This window comes from Myxocyprinus asiaticus, chromosome 47 (assembly GCF_019703515.2).
Source record: "Myxocyprinus asiaticus isolate MX2 ecotype Aquarium Trade chromosome 47, UBuf_Myxa_2, whole genome shotgun sequence".
Classification (NCBI taxonomy): Eukaryota; Metazoa; Chordata; class Actinopteri; order Cypriniformes; family Catostomidae; genus Myxocyprinus; species Myxocyprinus asiaticus.
In genome coordinates, this window is record NC_059390.1 from 15,133,998 (window position 1) to 15,154,136 (window position 20,139).

Here is a 20,139-nt window from a genome sequence, read left to right on the forward strand (position 1 = left end):
ATTCATTCACAGAACTGTCTCAAAGATGTGATCTTCCACAAAACAAATTCCAGCTGATATAAAACCGTTCAGATTCCTCGGACAGACAAACGAATGTTCAGTGAGCTGGCTGTTATGAGTTCAACGGATGACGTAATCATTCCAATGTCTCAAAAAAAAAAAAAAAAAAAAAAACACAACAAAACAAACCACAACCAGCAGGAGGAGTAAGCATGAAGAACGAACAGAGGAATCAACAGCTGTTCCAAAGGAATGTTATTCAACAGAACAAGCTCCAGCCACTAGGCGGAACCAATACAAAAAGAAACAAAACCGGCATCCCGGTTCCCCGAATGATCGAGTCAATTCACTCAGAGGCTGCATAAAAGTATATACCATGACTTACACAATCCGTCAGCTTTATAAAAGACATCCTTTGTGTGAGCATGTAGATATTTTGCGGTCATCCATAGTGTCCACTCTCAATCTGTCCGGGAACTTAAATGCAAAAGTTTCTTTAAGGAAAGTGTTATTCACAAAACAAGCTCCAGCCGCACGGCGGAGCCAACGCAAAAAACCTAAAATGTCGCCCAGCTTCCTCAAGAGTAATACAGCAAGTCAAGCCCACTCACATGAGAAACATCCAATGGTTTACTCAGACATTGATTCTATAAAAGATATTGCCTGATTTGGACATGTGAATACTTTACGACCGACCTTCGATTCTATTCTCAGTTTGGCAGGAAACATTAGAGCAAACGAGATCTTTTTCTGATGTAAGAGTTTCTTGCATTCCTTGAACCGATCGCGTATCTCGTCGAACTCACAAAGTCCGGGAACAAGAAAATATTATGGTTCTTCCAAGAAAGCTTCCCTTTGCTCCTCGCCTGGCCCAACACAAGATCTTTATTGGATGATCTCAGAAATCTGGCCAGAATCGATCGGGGCCTGTCTCCCTCAGCAGATCTGTGAGCTGGGACTCTGTGAGCTCGCTCGATTTCCAGCTTGTGGCCTGTTATGTCGAGCAGACTCGGGAAAAACTCGTCCAGGAATTTCACCACATCCCCGCCCTCCTCATGCTCAGGAACTCCAACAATTCGAACGTTATTCCTGCGGTTTCTATTCTCAAGATCTTCAAGCTTTTCAAGGAGATGTTCCAAATCAACTTTGGTCGCGGGCGGACTAGCGGTCAATTCCCTCTCCGAAGATTCCAGAAAATCGATTCGTTTTTCAACATCAGTCACTCTTGTAGCTAACTCAGAGAATTTTGTTTCCATCGCCGTAATCAATCGACGTATTACAGCGAGATCCTCCAAGCCAGCAAGAATCTTCGTCAACATCACTGACATGTTGGACAACTGACGCTGGATTCCTTCTCCCGCCACGCCATCCAAATCAAGTCCCCGGTCTGTAGTCCTGTCAGGGCTTTCATCCTGAACACGTAAGTGTCTTTTAATGTCTCCAGAGCCTGAGGATTTTGACTTCTTTGCCATGTTTTGCAACAAAGGGCAAATGTGTAACTGGGTGTATCAAATTTCACCAGATTATAACATGAGAATAATCGAAAATTCAGCAAAGTGCGCAGAGCTCGTCGCTCACACGTCCGCTCCTTGCATGGCGTCACGTGACCCCAAATTTTCCACTTCTTAATAAGTGATTGAACAGTACTGACTGGCATTTTCATGGCTTTGGATATCTTTTTATATCCTTTTCCATCTTTATAAAGTTCCATTACCTTGTTATGCAGGTCTTTTGACAGTTCTTTTCTGCTCCCCATGGCTCAGTATCTAGCCTGTTCAGTGCATCCACATGAGAGCTAACAAACTCACTGACTATATATACACAGACACTAACTGCAATTTAAAAAGCCACAGGTGTGGGAAATTAACCTTTAATTGCCATTTAAACCTGTGTGTGTCACCTTGTGTGTCTGTAACAAGGCCAAACATTCAAGGGTATGTAAACTTTTGATCAGGGCCATTTGGGTGATTTCTGTTATTATGATTTAAAAAGGAGCCAAACAACAATTTGATAATAAATGGCTTCATATGATCACTATCCTTAAATAAAAGACAGTTTTTTTGCATGATCAGTCATATTTTCAAAATCAATGCCAAATATCACAATTTCTGCCAGGGTATGCAAACTTTTGAGCACAACTGTGCGTGCGTGCGTACGTACATACGTACACACATACACACATACACACACTTGAAGTCAGATGTTTACATACACTAAGGTTGAAGTCATTAAAAATCATTTTTTAACCAATATTAGCAAACTACAGTTTCAGCAAGCAGTTTAGGACATCTACTTTGTGCATGACACGAGTCATTTTTCCAACAATTGTTTCACATTTAATTGACTATATTACAATTCCAGAGGGTCAGAAGTTTACATTAAGTTAACTGTGCCTTTAAGCAGCTTGGAAAATTCCAGAAAATTATGTCAAGCCTTTAGACAATTAGCCAATTAGGTTCTGATAGGAGGTGTACTGAATTGGAGGTGTACCTGTGGATGTATTTTAAGGCCTACCTTCAAACTCAGTGCCTCTTTGCTTGACATCATGGGAAAATCAAAAGAAATCATCTAAGACCTCAGAAAAAAAGATTGTTGACCTCCACAAGTCTGGTTCATCCTTTGGAGCAATTTCCAAATGCCTGAAGGTACCACGTTCATCTGTACAAACAATAGTACGCAAGTATCATGGGACCACACAGCCATCATACCGCTCAGGAAGATGCTGGAGGAAACAGGCAGACAAGAATCTATATCCACAGTAAAATGAGCCCTATATCAACATAACCTGAAAGGCTGCTCAGAAAGGAAGAAGCCACTGCTCCAAAACCGCCATAAAAAGCCAGACTAGTTTGCAAGTGCACATGGGGACAAAGATCCTACTTTTTGGAGAAATCTCCTCAGGTCTAATGAAACAAAAATTGAACTGTTTGGCCATAATGACCATCGTTATGTTTGGAGAAAAAAAGGGAGAGACCTGCAAGCCAAAGAACACCATCCCAACCCAGGGCTCCAAACTGCGACTAAAATGGTCGCAAATGTGACCAAAAATAATTTATTGCGACTTTAAAATCTAGTCGCCATTGGCAACAGTTGGGATGTGTGCGTTCATATGCAGTTTCGTCAGATATCTTGTGAATTATTGAATACATCTTTAGAGCGCACGCCACCAGTGTGTCTCGCACCGCTTTTCACCCGTTCCGTTTCTGACGAGCTCGCTGCACCACACGCAACAACAAACCCAGCGCAAGAGAGTCGTGACACAATTACTCTTTTGAACCAGATCTTTTTCATGAATCACCTGAAAAGAACTGAGGGTTTGAACTCAGGAGCTCAGGTTAGCAGACTCGGGATCAGATTCACTTTCTCAGTGAATCAACTGGGAGTGCAGACATTTCAAAATATGTATGTAATAAGTATTTCGGGCTTCTTTATAATTAAAAGTACCGTATCATATGAGATCAATCTTTTGACACTTAGGACAATTTAGGGACTTGTTCACAACTATTACACAAGGTGCAAACATTCATTGATACTCAAGAAGACAACAAACTACTACATGCATACTATATTTTATGTAATTATCTGTAATGTAGATGTGAAGAGCAGTACTAGATAAAAAAAACTTATGTCTTATATTTGTATAAATTATGAAAGGGGTGTGAACATTTATGAGACAAAAGGGAATGCAAACTTATCTTCTCAACTATATACTGTATACTGTTTATTAAACTTCCAATTAATGGGTTATCAGCTGTCTTCCTTTTCTTTCTATCTAAATTGAGCAATTCTGTGATTTGGCGACTAAAACAGCCATTTGGCTCCTTAATTTTCAGTTTAGGAGCCAATGGCTCCTAAGTAATTTTTTTTTTAGTCTGGAGCCCTGTGCCCTCATGCTTGGGTATCTGAATGTAAAGAAATATAAAAAAATATATAATTTGAATGTACAAATATTCAAACAAACACTGAACTGCTGTCATTAAGCTTCACAACGAACAGATGATCTTTTAACATTCACATCCAACTGCAATCGACTGATAAACTCAAAATATTTTAATATTTTGGTAGAAGATCCCTTAGACCCCAATGCTTTGGCTGTCTCTGTGCCTGTCTCTTCTTTTCTTCTGCCAACTTGGAAATAAAAAAATAAAATAAAAAAATCGCAATGTACAAATGTGAATGTATATTATGATAAATATCGATATTGAACGTTATAAAAAGGATATTGTGATCATGTTTTTGGCCATATCGCCCAGCCAACTACATATTATTGCTAATTCGAGTGAAATGCAACTTAAACTAAACTAAAATTTGACTTCTTTAGACAAACTAAGAGAGACTTCTGCAAACCAAAGCAAGTGTAAGATAATGATTATGTACCATCAACAGGCGATGTTTTCAGTCTGCTGCAAAGTCCATTAACGTCCCCATAAGTGTCATGGATTTTGTCTAATCCTTCTGCCCCCCGCAGTTCCATAAGAGAGCGCAGCTCTTTGAGCGAGCAGCCAAACTCTCCTTCATGATTGGGCTCAGCCACAGAGTTCTTCACCCCACTGTATGAGTTGTTAGCCATCTCCTGGCTACACTGCTTCTCAGCAAGGGTGGAAAATGGCGTCCCAAAAGGAGAGCTATATCCTCAGGAGACAATGCCAATAGTTCCCATAAACAATGATGTCCTTCAGACAAGGAGGATGCCCGACTGCAGGTGGCAGGATAATTCACAAGCCATTCCTTTCAGACTGTCCAGTTGCTTTCATTGTGAATGGAAAATCAGCCCAAGGAGATCTGTGAAGAGGGAAAGAAGAATGTATTATTATTATTATTATTATTACTACTGTTCTTGAATGTTGAATATTTTCACAAAAACAAAACCCAACTACATTGTAAACCCTAATGTTGTCATTACTGGGAAAAAAATTTGTCCTACTTAAACATTACTTGAAATATCAAGTTTTGGGCTCATAACTGAAATATCAATCTTCCATGAATTTATTTATTAACAACTGAGTACACAATTGGGGCTAAAGGGAATACCCAGTGCGTTTGAATTATTTCATGATGTTTCCATGGTCAAAGAGAACATTTGGGGGCATTTGAATAGTTATTCGCAGAGCTTTTAGCTCTTTTGTACTATTAATTATGTTGTTTTGTTGAAAATAGTTGTTTCGTGTGATTACACCATCAGGGTGATCTGCGTCCCCTTTGGTCAAGTTGGACCCTGTTGACTATTTCAGATCACCTTGTGTATGTGCAACTAAAGTTCAGGTATATATGCATTTTAGTGGAGAAGTACTTTTATGTAATGATTGATCTAGAATCAGTTATAATCTTTATTTGAGCTGTGTTATTGCATGATCTAAATTTGAGTCAATTCAACTCAAATTATAAAGTAGAAACAATCTTGCTGTTTTGCACTTTTGAATGTGCAGCAAAGGTCACCCTGAAGTGCTCCGTATATTGAAGCGTGTCATTGTGCTGCTCTGTATTTGAGCCTTTCTTATTTCTTACTTTACTTAATTTAATAGTTTTGTGCAACAGGATGTTATAGTTGTTTAGCCTATTTTATTTACTATAAATATACTTTAGTTACCACATTTAAGTGCTGTGCTTAGCATCAGTACATCTCTCTGAAATGTGTCTGATTGGGGTCACGTGAACGGAGCCTAATTATACATTATCCTTAACACGACTAGTCGTTCAGTCAACCCACTGTCTAGTCAATTATGAAAAATGTAGACTTGCACATCCCTAATACAAAATAAGGAAACTGGCACTATAAAACTGAAGAGAGCCTTTTAATAACACCATACAATTCACAGTGAGACCTTAGTGAAAACAGACACTGCTTGAACATCTTGTATCTATAGCATAACCTAAAACCCAACAACACACTAGCAGAGATCGCAGTAAATAGGGGTGACCCTCTACTGCACTACAGATATAAGAAAACTAATGTTCCCTTCAAGGAAGGGCCAGCTGACATGACCAGTTTAGTAGCCAGTAGGGCTAACTCAATGACAGTCAATCTGGCATCAAAAGATCCACAATCAAATCTCTATATAGTTCTTAGTGCTGCCAGCATCTCAAAGCCATATACTTGTCCATGTGCTCATGCATACAAGGTAACCGCCTCATTCTGAAAGCACTGGCAGACAGTGTTTTCATTATCCAACTTTATCAGGATGATTTCATTAAAAGGAGTTCTTAGAATTATAATCAAGAATTGTACCAACTGGTTTAGGAGCAGGGGTGATCTGTGTATATAAAAAAAAAAAGGACCAGTTGGGTGAAAAAGTTGGGGCATGGAAATTTTGACTGAAGGGGAGAAAGATGATGTGGTTAAAAAAGCCTTTTCTAAGTAGGGCTGGGCGATAGTATAATGTTATTGGATATCGAAGATATCTTGCAAAGATCCCGATGCTGATTACGACACTCAATTGACTGACGATGCTCGACAATATCGGGGATTGTCAAAACCATGGATCTATGAAATCAGCGAATATATTAAACTGTAGCCCAGCGCCCAGCACCCGCCACCCGCAAAATGCGACGAGGCTGAATCCAGTTCGCAAGCTCCTCATCCAAATGTATTTCATGCGCTGGTAATTTTGCTCATCTACCTGCAAAAGGCAGGTGACCTGTAAGACGTTTCGGAGTGACACATGACAGGAAATGCTGTTAGTCACAAAGACATGCACTTGAAGAAACACACCTTATTATATTTAAGAACAGACAAAAGAAAAGCCGTCAATGCTCGTGTCTGATTCGCTGTTTGTTCAGAGGCGTGGAGCACAAGCATGTTTTCACTCGTCTGAAAACTGTTTGCAAGAATAATGTCGTCTATGAGAATGTTGAAAATGATCTCTGATCATCTCAGGAGGTGCTGCGAGTTAAGTTCGCTTTATTTCCACGGACCAGTTCACGGTTAACATACATTTTGAATGCAACTCTGCAGGTTCAGTAAATATGTCTTTCATTTAAAGAAAGACGAAAGTGAATAAATCATAAAATAATAGAAGACATGTTCACCTTGAACCTAAAATTTTGTTCTATTTTATTTTCATTATGCAGCATTAACTGTATTCACAAAACACAATATAAAACACAAATTCGATAAGAACACACATTTGGCAGCATTATTTTGTGAGCGCAAGGGAATTTTTTAGGCTTTATTATTATTATTATTATTATTATCATCATCTTTACATTTACAATTGTCTTTAGTTCATAATCTGCAGACTATTAGTAATTTTCCACCTGTTGTCGTTGACAGATGCTTGCATGATGGCAAATGGGGCCATTGGGAGACAGTAAATGTTTGGATTTGGGGAGGTGGTAAAATAAGATTTTTTGATCACTTCGATTATCAATTAAATATTTTTTTTCATATCGCCCAGCCCTTTTTCTAAGCGGAACAAAAAAATTAACTTGCAGCTGGACATTTTCGAAGTCAACAAGCTCAGTTTTATCGTTTTTTTAAAACTGGAAGTGAAACACCCAACCACTTCAGATTGTAACAACTAGCTATTTTTCCCTTTTGAAGCAGCAACGTTTTGTGGCACAAAAATGAATGCTTCAACACTTCTTAGAGAAAAGAACGATGGGTTAACACAGAACTTCCAAATATGACTGGCATGACAAGTACTTAATACATTTTATTGTCAAGGTTTAATCCGACACACAATTCTCATAATAACCGTGTTCACAAACAAGTGTACATGACTGTTATGACACAAAACTTGTAGAAGCATGAGGGATTACTTCAGGTTTCAAGTAAGATAACCTTTCAGTACCTCTCATGCTCCCAATTATCATCTATGAATGGCTGTTTGGCCAAGATGAGGGAAGTGCCAAACCTCTGCAGTGCAGTGACAGTTTCAGGTCACATGTCACAACAATGGAAAATCATTGTGACTGGATCTTCAAACTAACAGCTACCATGGTATGGTTGAGCAACGGCAACTCTGTTAACCCTTGCCATATAGACTTGACTTTATAATAATTATTTATAATGAATAATAATAATAATTATATTTTTTTATTATTATTATTATTATTCAGTAGTCATTTATTTATTTAACAATTTCTTAACTTGCTCGTGGCATTGCAAAGCAGTCCAGTTAAACCCTCAAGCCTTTATTTTGGCCAAAGCTTTTATTTTGAAAATTAAAGGAACAGAAGTTTCTGTTCTTTGTAGTCGAGTTGACTTGACAACAGCCTTTTAATCCCACAAAATGATTTCTTCTGCCTTGCTGTCTGCAAAAACCTGCTGTCATGGGGTTATTTTAAATTTGTATAGTACAATTTAGCAGCCAAGCATAGAGGTATGTGAAGTTACACAAATGTGCAATTAAAGTAATTCTGAGGCGCTTTGGGCAACAGATAGATACATTTTGTGTATCAAGCACAGAACAGCTCTGAAACCACATGTGTAATACAGTGACCCAGTTAACATGTATTTAAGAAAGCTACACAACACAGACAAAACAGTTGTGCACATGCACTGCCCACTGTGCTGTGCTTATTCAGACTATTTATTTATTTAATGAAATCGCAGCCCTCACGATTTGATAATCACACTGAATCATATCGCATTTCAATTTTGTTTCGATTAATCTTTCAGCCATACTGTAGACTACACTGATATGCATAAAGACTAATAATACAAGTATATGAAAAGAGCTGTATGACAACCCTGACAAAGAGCAAGCCATTTTTTTACTGTGTGATGTATTTACACAGTAAAAAATGTAGTCACCAATCAAACCTCTAAACTACACATTTCACTATGCACCCGTCATCACCTAGGAATAAAAGAGGAAGGTTCACATGTTGGAAATTGGTGTCAAAACTGCCCCTCTAAAACAAACTGTAACAGATCATACAATTGGCAAGGAGGCGGCAGGAACCGGCTTGACAAAACACGTAGACATTTATTGTTGCACTTTTCAGTCGCACACAATAACACACTGCTTCACACTAACACATCAACAAACACACAGCTTCAGGCATCTCTCTCTCCCCATCTGCCGCCGTCTTCTCTCCTTAAATACTCCCACCGCCCCTCACTGGAACGCTCTACCCATACCCCCCATCGTCAAACTCAGGCTGTGGAATTCTCCGGGCTGTCACTTAATACCCACCCCCCCATTTCCCTGTCCGACTCGCACGTGAATGGGGGGTTGGAGAGAACAGAGAGAGAGAGAGAGAGAGAGAGAGAGAGAGAGAAAGCAGCGAGAGGAGAGGAGAGAGTGACAGGCTTGCTGGCCCCGGACACGCTGTCTCCTCTCCTTAAATACTCCCACTGCCCCTCAATGGAACGCGAGACCGGTGTGGCACACAGGTGGAACTCATTCACCACTTATCTTCCCGGCCTCGCTCTGCCCATACGCCGCTCAGCCCCGCCCTGCTCCCCACACAAACCCTGTAAAGCATTTGAAAGCAGTAGTGGTGAGGTTCCAAGAAAACCTAAGGAAAACCCTCTTGGTCTTGGTTGGCAATTGGAGACCCTATACTGTAAGAGCCAACATCATGCAAGTCAAGGGCAGCAATTCCAGGGATCCCTCTGTAGTGAGTGAAGCTGTCGGTAATGGGGTATTTTTAGCAGCTTCAGACTGCCCCCTCCCATCCCTCTGTGGCTGTTGCTGAAGTGGGTCAGGCCATTTCTATGTGGAGGGTACAATGCAGTCGCACCGCCTTTCTTATGCTGCATAGCTCAGTGCACTTAGGGCCACTTCACACAACTGGCTGGGCACTTCTACTATACCCTCAGACACTGATCCTGCCAACTCACACCAGCCAGCCATCCACCCAGCCACATAAAACAAAACCCTTCAATAATCTAGTCCTCAAATTGTGAACCTTGTTTAGGATGGCCATCAAATGACATGTATACTTCACACTGATAAAATAAGACACCACTTAGCCTATACCTTTCTTAAAGGTTCAGTGATTTCATGTTTTCACCAGCACCAAGAAAAGCATATCTTTGAAGATGTCATTGACTAAGAAGTGATGACTATAACAATTAAACCATCACTGATGGGATAATGGGCAAGATGAGGGTTTACAATTGCTATACAATAATGTGTTGTAAAGTCAACTGGTTAACGGATGTGTTAAACAGGTCAATATTTAAGTCCTTTTCATTATAATTGTTTACTTCCGTGTCCATGAGGGGAATCAGTTCACGCTGACGTTAGTGCGTTGGCATGATCAGAACCCATGTTCATGTTGGAACCCAGATTTTCCTTTTTAAGAAAAGGAGGGGCAAGTCAAAATTAATTTTGGTTTTAATCAATATTATGCCACAAATGCTGTTGATTGAGTTTAACTTGTACTGAACCCGGAATATTCCTTTAATAGCTCAGGACACTATTTTAAGCTGTTTATAACAGCTTCCGTGGGGTTGAATGTCACCTCAGATTAATGTGACACCAAGTCAGTGGCCTCTTGCATAAAAAAATACTAGAGAGAGGGGCTTACCATCTTTCCATATCACTCAGAATGGAACGTTAACATTTATTTTCATTACTATAATATTACAACATCTCACATGTATTTTACAGATGTATGCACATTTTGTTTGGAGTATGCAATGATATTTGGTTTTCAGTTCTATAAGAACACACTTCAATGCTCTAAATCAGTACTTAAAGAGAGGAATCTCTCATGTGCAATTTGGGTTGGGCAATATGCAAGAAATATTTTCACAATATCTTTATAATGTGTGTGTATATATATATATATATATATATATATATATATACTGCAAAATCCGATTACATTAACCCCACTGCCGAGGGATCTGTCATTATTTTTGCTTTACTGATTTTGCTTTAAAAATTAACTTATTTATTAAAACACAAAAAACTTAGACGAAAGATATTTATACATTTAAATTCCACTTCAAACGAAACAAAAAATCAATTAAAATAAAGTGGTAAAAAAAAAAAAAAACAAGCGTATACAAGCACCTCCCCACATCCAAACATTTACCATCTCTAATTTCCACAACCGGCCCATGTGCTGTCACACAAGTCTATGAAAACAGGTGGAAAATTACTAATACAAATAAAGATCTTAAGACATTTAAGATCTAAAGACATTTAAAGATATTTATGGACCTGATTCAGTGACGTCACCTTTTCCTCACAGCCGCCTTATTTGTGACCATCAGCGGGAGGAAACATTGGCAGTGAATGGAGAAAAAAAAAAAAAAAAAATCTGTAAAACAATATCAAGAAACACATTAAAAATTGCTTTTGATCCATGGCAAGTCCCAGGAAAAGTTCATACAGGTCTGAAGACAGCATAAATACAGCCAAATTGGACTTTCACGGACATTTAAATATATTTTATACACTATTCATCTCCGTATGTGGCGAGTCTGATGTGACCAGCAAGTACACACACACACCAGTCCTGCACATCACCGTAAACATCTCTCAAGTGTTGTTTTCAGGTCTGATAATTTGGTCACAATATTACAAAACGTCTGTGATGATCCCATCACAGAGAGCTGCTTTTAACTCCTGAAGAAGGCTTTGTAACATCCCACAGCGCAGTACATTTAAGGTAAATGGAATTTTGGCCAGCGCGGTCATACAGTGACATCACATGAAACAGGTCAATAAAAATATACAGTACATTATATATATATATATATATATATACACACAGGTGCATCTCAATAAATTAGAATGTCGTGGAAAAGTTCATTTATTTCAGTAATTCAACTCAAATTGTGAAACTCGTGTATTAAATAAATTCAATGCACACAGACTGAAGTAGTTTAAGTCTTTGGTTCTTTTAATTGTGATGATTTTGGCTCACATTTAACAAAAACCCACCAATTCACTATCTCAAAAAATTAGAATACATCATAAGACCAATAAAAAAAAAACATTTTTAGTGAATTGTTGGCCTTCTGGAAAGTATGTACATTTACTGTATATGTACTCAATACTTGGTAGGTGCTCCTTTTGCTTTAATTACTGCCTCAATTCGGCGTGGCATGGAGGTGATCAGTTTGTGGCACTGCTGAGGTGGTATGGAAGCCCAGGTTTCTTTGACAGTGGCCTTCAGCTCATCTGCATTTTTTGGTCTCTTGTTTCTCATTTTCCTCTTGACAATACCCCATAGATTCTCTATGGGGTTCAGGTCTGGTGAGTTTGCTGGCCAGTCAAGCACACCAACACCATGGTCATTTAACCAACTTTTGGTGCTTTTGGCAGTGTGGGCAGGTGCCAAATCCTGCTGGAAAATGAAATCAGCATCTTTAAAAAGCTGGTCAGCAGAAGGAAGCCTGAAGTGCTCCAAAATTTCTTGGTAAACGGGTGCAGTGACTTTGGTTTTCAAAAAACACAATGGACCAACACCAGCAGATGACATTGCACCCCAAATCATCACAGACTGTGGAAACTTAACACTGGACTTCAAGCAACTTGGGCTATGAGCTTCTCCACCCTTCCTCCAGACTCTAGGACCTTGGTTTCCAAATGAAATACAAAACTTGCTCTCATCTGAAAAGAGGACTTTGGACCACTGGGCAACAGTCCAGTTCTTCTTCTCCTTAGCCCAGGTAAGATGCCTCTGACGTTGTCTGTGGTTCAGGAGTGGCTTAACAAGAGGAATACGACAACTGTAGCCAAATTCCTTGACATGTCTGTGTGTGGTGGCTCTTGATGCCTTGACCCCAGCCTCAGTCCATTCCTTGTGAAGTTCACCCAAATTCTCGAATCGATTTTGCTTGACAATCATAAGGCTGCGGTTCTCTCGGTTGGTTGTGCATCTTTTTCTTCCACACTTTTTCCTTCCACTCAACTTTCTGTTAACATGCTTGGATACAGCACTCTGTGAAAAGCCAGCTTCTTTGGCAATGAATGTTTGTGGCTTACCCTCCTTGTGAAGGGTGTCAATGATTGTCTTCTGGACAACTGTCAGATCAGCAGTCTTCCCCATGATTGTGCAGCCTAGTGAACCAAACTGAGAGACCATTTTTCTCAGGAAACCTTTGCAGGTGTTTTGAGTTGATTAGCTGATTGGCATGTCACCATATTCTAATTTTTTGAGATAGTGAATTGGTGGGTTTTTGTTAAATGTGAGCCAAAATCATCACAATTAAAAGAACCAAAGACTTAAACTACTTCAGTCTGTGTGCACTGAATTTATTTAATACACGAGTTTCACAATTTGAGTTGAATTACTGAAATAAATGAACTTTTCCATGACATTATAATTTATTGAGATGCACCTGTATATATATATATATATATATATATATATATATATATAATACACACTGTTTATGCAGTGTTTCCCCTAGGATTTTTTTTCAGCAGCGGTGCTGTGCGTGCATCCATGAGCCCGTAATGCCGAACATGTATTTACACACATTGGTGGAGAAATAGCATAAAATGACCTTAGAATCATTATAGATGGGTTATTCATGTTTGTCTTGTCCTGTGTGTTTACTGGGGGCTTTTGAAGGGCTCTGGATTGCTCTGGGAATACAATTTTATAAAACATCTCAACATTTACAACAATCTTACCTAAATCTCACAGGGGGTTACAATTCTTTCCTCTAGCTTTATTCAGATAGAATGATTTTTAAAGTATATAGCCTAATTATGGTCCTCTGCTTCAGTTACTTGTTTCTCAGCAAGACGTGATGCAATCATGTGCTGACTTACATTTAATGTTGTTGTTCGTGGCAGATACCTTTAACAAAGACTATAACAGATAATTAAAGGGCAGTTCACCCAAAAATGAAATTTCTGTCATTACTATCACTTTAAGAGTACAAGTCAATACTCACCAGTTACATTAAAATGGCAGTTTAAAGTTGACAAAATGCATTGAAAATGTTAACAGATGAAATCCTGAGAGAGAACCTTGCTTATTTTATATGTATATTAAAAGATAGAAAAGGATGTTTTTTTCATATTATGTATATTATTAATATTATATTATTTATATTCCTATATTATTATTTATGCATATTTTTACATAATATTTAAAATTGACTGATTCCCAGCGCAGAGAAAAGAAAGCAGCAAGAGGAGAGGAGAGAGTGACAGGCTTGCTGGCCCTGGACACACTGTCTTCTCTCCTTAAATACTCCAGATAGATGGAGATGACAGATGTAACAGGTGTTTAATTGTTTCTCTTCTCCCTGCAGTAGATTCTCTTCACCCAGCATAGTTCTGGTAGCAGTTTACACAAAGCATTTTTGCCGTGTCTGCCTTTCTTGCCAAAGGTGCTGTAATATGATATGAGGGAGTCATATGAAAACACGTGGCGATATGAAAACGCTTGGCGATATGAAAGGAAGGAAAACTAGATCGACGTTGCGCGCTTGCAATGTTGACAGCTTTGCTTTGTTGATTATAAACAGGAGTGATAGTTTTATTGCATCGCTCGCTAACAGAGACGTGGTACAACGGCATTCGCACATCGAATCTTAAGTTCAGTAAATATGCGACAAACTTGTGACTTTCTCTCTGCGTGCACTTACACAAACTCAGCAAGCGTTCAGTGAGGTGCACGAAAGAGGGATGAGGAAGAGCTGATTTACTTGCGCGGATTCTGAAATTACAGTTTGATACAAACACAAGATTATTAATTTGTTCATCTGTATGGATTGGTTTACCAATTTGCTGCTACATGTTAAAATGAATAAAAGTGTGCGGTAATTCCCCGCAGTCTGAACGTGGAACATGATTACATTGATTACATTTGTGCGCAATACCTGCAATCCCGCGCTGATATACAGACCCTGCGGGTATCCTGCTTCTCCGCTGCAGGACACGCTTACATTGGACTGCTATACGGTAACATCACTGTGATTACGTGCGTGTATTTGTGTGCGAGTGTGTTTGGCTCCCTTTCGTTTCATAGTACCAGCCCCATTCAAGAGCGTGCAGTGTAAAAAGTGCACAGCTGACTGGGCCTAGCAAATTGCGTTAAGTATATTAATGAACCATGTGAAATCTCAGCAGTGGCGGTGCCATATAGGGGTTTCCATATAGGGGAAACACTGATATATATATATATATATATATTCAGCTCTGGAAACAATTAAGAGACCACTGCAAAATTACCAGTTTCTCTGGATTTACCATTTATAGGTATGTGTTTGAGTAAAATGAACATTTGTTTTATTCTATAAAGTACTGACAATATTTCTCCCAAATTACAAATAACAATATTGTCATTTAGAGTATTTACTTGCAGAAAACGACAACTGGTCAAAATAACAAAAAAATTAAAATAAAAAATGCAGTGTTTTCAGACCTCGAATAATGCAAAGAAAACAAGTTCATATTCATTTTTAAACAACACAATACTAATGTTTTAACTTAAGAAGAGTTCAGAAATCAATATTTGGTGGAGTAACCCTGATTTTCTTTCACAGATTGCATGCATCTTAGCATGCTCTCTACCAGTCTTTCACATTGCTGTTGGGTGACTTTGCCACTCCTGGCGCAAAAATTCAAGCAGCTCGGCTTTGTTTGATGGCTTGTGGCCATCCATCATAGAATTAGTTTTCATTGCATTATTCGAGGTCTGAAAACACTTCTGTTATTTTGACCAGTTGTCATTTACTGCAAATAAATGCTCTAATTGACAATATTTTTATTTGGAATTTGGGAGAAATATTGTCAGTACTTTATAGAATAAAACAAAAAAGTTCATTTTACTCAAACACATACCTATAAATAGTAAATCCAGAGAAACTGAAAATTTTGCAGTGGTCTTTTTTTTTTTTTTTTTTTTATCCCCTTTTCTCCCAGTCTGGAATGCCCAATTCCCACTACTTAGTAGGTCCTCGTGGTGGCGCGGTTACCTCAATCCGGGTGGCGGAGGACAAGTCTCAGTTGCCTCTGCTTCTGAGACTGTCAATCCGCAAATCTTATCACGTGGCTCGCTGTGCATGACACCGCGGAGACTCACAGCACATGGAGGTTCATGCTACTTCTCCGCGATCCACGCACAACTTACCACGCACCCCAGTGAGAGTGAGAACCCCTAATCGCGACCACGAGGAGGTTACCCCATGTGACTCTACCCACCCTTGCAACCGGGCCAATTTTGGTTGCTTAGGAGACCTGACTGGAGTCACTCTGCCTGCCCTGGATTCGAACTCGCAACTCCAGGGGTGGTAGTCAGCGTCAATACTCGCTGAGCTACCCAGACCCCCCCATTTGCAGTGGTCTCTTAATTTTTTCCAGAGCAGTTTGTTTTTATATATATATATGTTATATAGCTCATTTATAGGTGGAAAATGAGACACCCAAGTTATTCTTGCACACATAACAGTTCAAAGGCCTCTGAAGCTCATTTGACACAGTAAAAGGTTAGTTTATTTAATGTTAAAAAGTAAATCATTAAAAAATTAGACCATTAACAGTTTATGCTGAAGTTAAATCATAATGCCATGCTGCAGTAGATCACATCTACAGAAAAATATTTAGCCTAGCTCTTATAACATAGGCACCGTATAAGCAGTCATAATGAGGGCAATTTTTCTGTATGCTAGCTGCACTGAACCATTTAACAAACAGAATACCAGACTGCACTTTGCACAAAACACTCAAGGTACTTTGCTCTGTGTTGTCTCTGGGAAACCTGTTTCTATTATCGTGCATCAGGAAAGATGTCATGCTGTGGTGCTTCTCAACTGTTTTATACAGTTTGTATCCATTATAAATCTCCTTATAAACATTTTTAACTCTCATTGATCCTCCTCAGGAGTAAAATAACCATGTCAACAGTCATGTCAAAGGTCAGTATACACCTAAAGCACCTTTTGCAGACCTTTCCAGCCAAAACAAATGTACACTGCAATTACCAACAAGGCAGAGTTTTAAAAACAAATACACATTTCGAAGTTTTGAGGTTTGTGGCAGAGAAACACTCAAGGTCAAATCCAGCATTGCTGTCATACAGCGAGGTATTATAAGGGGCTATACACGCTTGTGCAAAAGAAGCAACAGGGCAGCGAATGATGTGTGTATGTCGAGGAGCAATGGACCTGACACCCTACTTGAACGCGCACAACACTGAAGGGTCCTTGCAGAGGTAAAACAGAGGGGTCTATCTACTAAACTGTAAGTGCCATATTCAATTGTAACACATAAGGCAGACAGCGCACACAATATCTCAGCCGATTAGGTAGGGTGCATTGTGTCTTGCACATCTGCTCCTTCAAATTCGATTCTGGCCAGTTTGACGTGTCGCACAGCTCTTGTTCAAGTTCCCATGCCAAGTCACACTTGACAGGAGGAATTAGGACTGCCTCCTACAACTGTAGATATGAATGCGCCAAGCTTAACGCTGATCAACAAGCATATCAGCCGACTGAACGCAGACAGTAGTAAAATACATACCCGCATGCGATAACTGACAAAGCGGGTAATGGTTCACACAGCAAGTTGACAGCTGAGGCGTCCTCGCAGTTGGCTTAAGCCTGCTAGCTCCACCGCTAGCGGTCTCAACTCAAGTCATCCTGTCAAGAAGGGTGTATTGCTGTAATCTTGATGACAGCGTCGCACCTAAACGAACTTTCGTGAAGCTGGAGTGGTGTCCAACTTTCCGCCGCAATTTTATTGGCTGTTCGGGTAAAACTCGAAATGTCCAGCTGGCTAATGTCACAAACCCCTGACCATCTAACGAGACACAGGAGTCCGTTACAGGACAGAGACGGTCGCTTAAAAAGCGGGACACGTTAGCTCGTTTGACAGCCATTTAAATGACCGAACTGTCGATAGCGCTTGTTTTAATAAACTGCCGTTAACTGCGGTGTTATATGAGGGATGTAAACGCCCGATGGCGGTTAAAACGACATTATCTACGGTCTCCACGGGTCACCCGGTCTTAGATAACGTGTCAAAAGCATACAACAGGAGAACAGCAATGCCTGGTCCTCCCATTGTGAAAGCGATATAGCTTTTTTTATCCGAGTGTTTTTAAAATAAATGTCGTTTCACGTGTGTCGCTGTAGAAACGAGGCGCGTGCGGTCGAACACATTTCAAGAGCTTCATACGTCAAATGCAACTTTCCAGCGTGCAGTGCACGAGCTCACCTCATCCCTGCATCTCAACATGGAGCGACAGCATTAAACCCCCATTGATTTTCCAGGCACCCACCTCCCTTGCGGTGACAATAGGCAGCTGTGTGTTAAAAATGCACAGCAGTCACGTTGCCTTCTTGCAAAGTAGCAGGAGTTGCCTAGCCAATTTGGCTAGCTGATAATAACGCAGGCTAGCGGGCAGTACGGTGAGGTGAGTAAAGGCAGACAATAGGCAGAGATAAAGCAGGAAAACGATGCATTTCGCCAGCGCATCACCTCAAAATACAGTAACGACCTAAACAAGCATGCAAACGAGAAATGAGCAAATTACACTCACAATGCTCTCCGAACGGTGCCTGAGACCCCCTCGCTCTCTCGATCTCCCTCAGACTCACACTGCCGTCTATCTAACTGCTCCAATCTGCAGAGAAATCCCTCCCACAGGCGCGCGTCGCCTGAGACATGTGATGCACGTCAGGAGGATTGGCACTGACATACAGGAGGACCTTCATTGGATCGGCTGAGATATCAGTCACACGAGAAGACCCCCTCTTCGCAGCCCCATTTGGTCTTATCCGTGTGTATTAACATCATTTTCAGATATGTTTCTGAGATCGGTGAAATGAAAAATAGCTTGTTCACTCTGATCGTTTTTATTTTGTTTACTTAATACACGATAAGCTTCAAGCACGGGCCGGTATCGTTGGCTCCGCCTACAGTCATGGACGAGTCTTTCCCCGGCGGCTAATTAAACCTGACGTCATACTTTCCATGACGTTCTCTCCTCGATTCTGTTGTATTTGATTCGCAGTGTGCTGAAACTCATTACACTCGCTGATCTGAACCGGATTACTACGTTCTGCAGCCTTGATCCTTGCTCACCCTCTTTCCCGAGAATATATATTAAACATTTGTCAGTTGTTAAAATATCACTGTTGGGAATTTAAACTAACGTTTTGAGAAAAAGATAACCAGACAGACTGCAAAATATTGTGCTCCTGGAAAAACATTGCAAATTGAGTGAACTTGCATGGCTAGCATTTTTCTTTCTGCATTTTCATCAAACTCATGTCCACTCAAGCACTTACTTGAGCAGCCTGGAGCATTTCTGTTTTTGAACCTTTTCTATCTACTGAGTCCCCATGTACAGGGACTACCTGTACCAGAGGCAAATGAGAATCTCTGGTTAAGTAACGACAAAGAAATTAGTTGCTTTCTTTAAAGAGACAAGGGGAATGCCAAGCAAAGATGTTCTCCTGCACTCTCTCATTTCTAAAATGCCCTAAAGCAAGTGCTTGGTACTGAACGTTTCAACTTGCATGCAGATACCACAACTTCCTCTTATCATGATATAGAAGACATATCCTGTTTCTTGGGTGGAGAGCTGCAAGAATTGCAACATAACAGCACATGGCGAGTTTTAAAAAGGATCGCAAGACCATTGAAGGCTAATCTATGAGAATATAATAAATATGCTGATATATTAAAAAGCACAGCCTTGTTCTAATTGGATAACACAAATGAATGCTCTGCCACTTATGTACATATAAGGATTTTGTCTACAGATAAAAATAAAATAAATAAAAAGTACCCCAAGACTGACTGCTCTGTGGTGTTAAGTCTTTACTCACTACACAAAGGCCTAGTGGAAATCATCTTGAAACCACACCTGTAAAAAAATAAATAAAAAAATTGGTAACCACTGTTGGCATTTGTTGAACAAGTCATACATGGTAAGATGATGCCATATGTTTTGAAAGAGGAACTGTGTTGTGGGTTGTCCCATGCAGGACTCAAAAGAATCCACATTGCTATCTCAATTTTATTGTTTTCTGTAATATCTCTCTGCTGACATTTACATTTACAGTTATTCATTTGGTAGACACTTTCCTTCAAAGTGACTTGCAAATGATGAGCACTGAAATACAAGCAATTAGTCATTAGAAATGCTGTTAGACAAAGTTTGAAAGTTGGCAAGAAAGGTAAAAACAATGTAAGAAAATGCAAGTCCATAGAGTGACGGACGAACGGACATTCAGAAAGTAGGTTATTTTGGAAGCATGAT

The 20,139-nt window shown here is 39.7% G+C and overlaps 1 protein-coding gene across 4 annotated transcripts in view; it reads right to left on the reverse strand.

The window, feature by feature from the left end:
* Window positions 1-18,719, reverse strand: part of LOC127437039 (plasma membrane calcium-transporting ATPase 1-like) — a 73,658-nt gene extending 54,939 nt beyond the window's left edge. The window contains exons 1-2 of one of the 4 annotated variants that reach the window (XM_051691665.1): window positions 18,412-18,716; window positions 4,378-4,782 (exon numbers count right to left, since the gene is read on the reverse strand). In XM_051691665.1, the coding sequence (XP_051547625.1) occupies window positions 4,378-4,570 (193 nt within the window). In that variant the 5' untranslated portion in view covers window positions 4,571-4,782; window positions 18,412-18,716. Of the gene's footprint in view, window positions 1-4,377; window positions 4,783-11,123; window positions 11,231-18,411 lie in introns of those variants that run through there. The other 3 variants (XM_051691668.1, XM_051691666.1, XM_051691669.1) reach the window with 3 other exon arrangements.
* Between the last annotated feature and the right edge of the window lie 1,420 nt (window positions 18,720-20,139).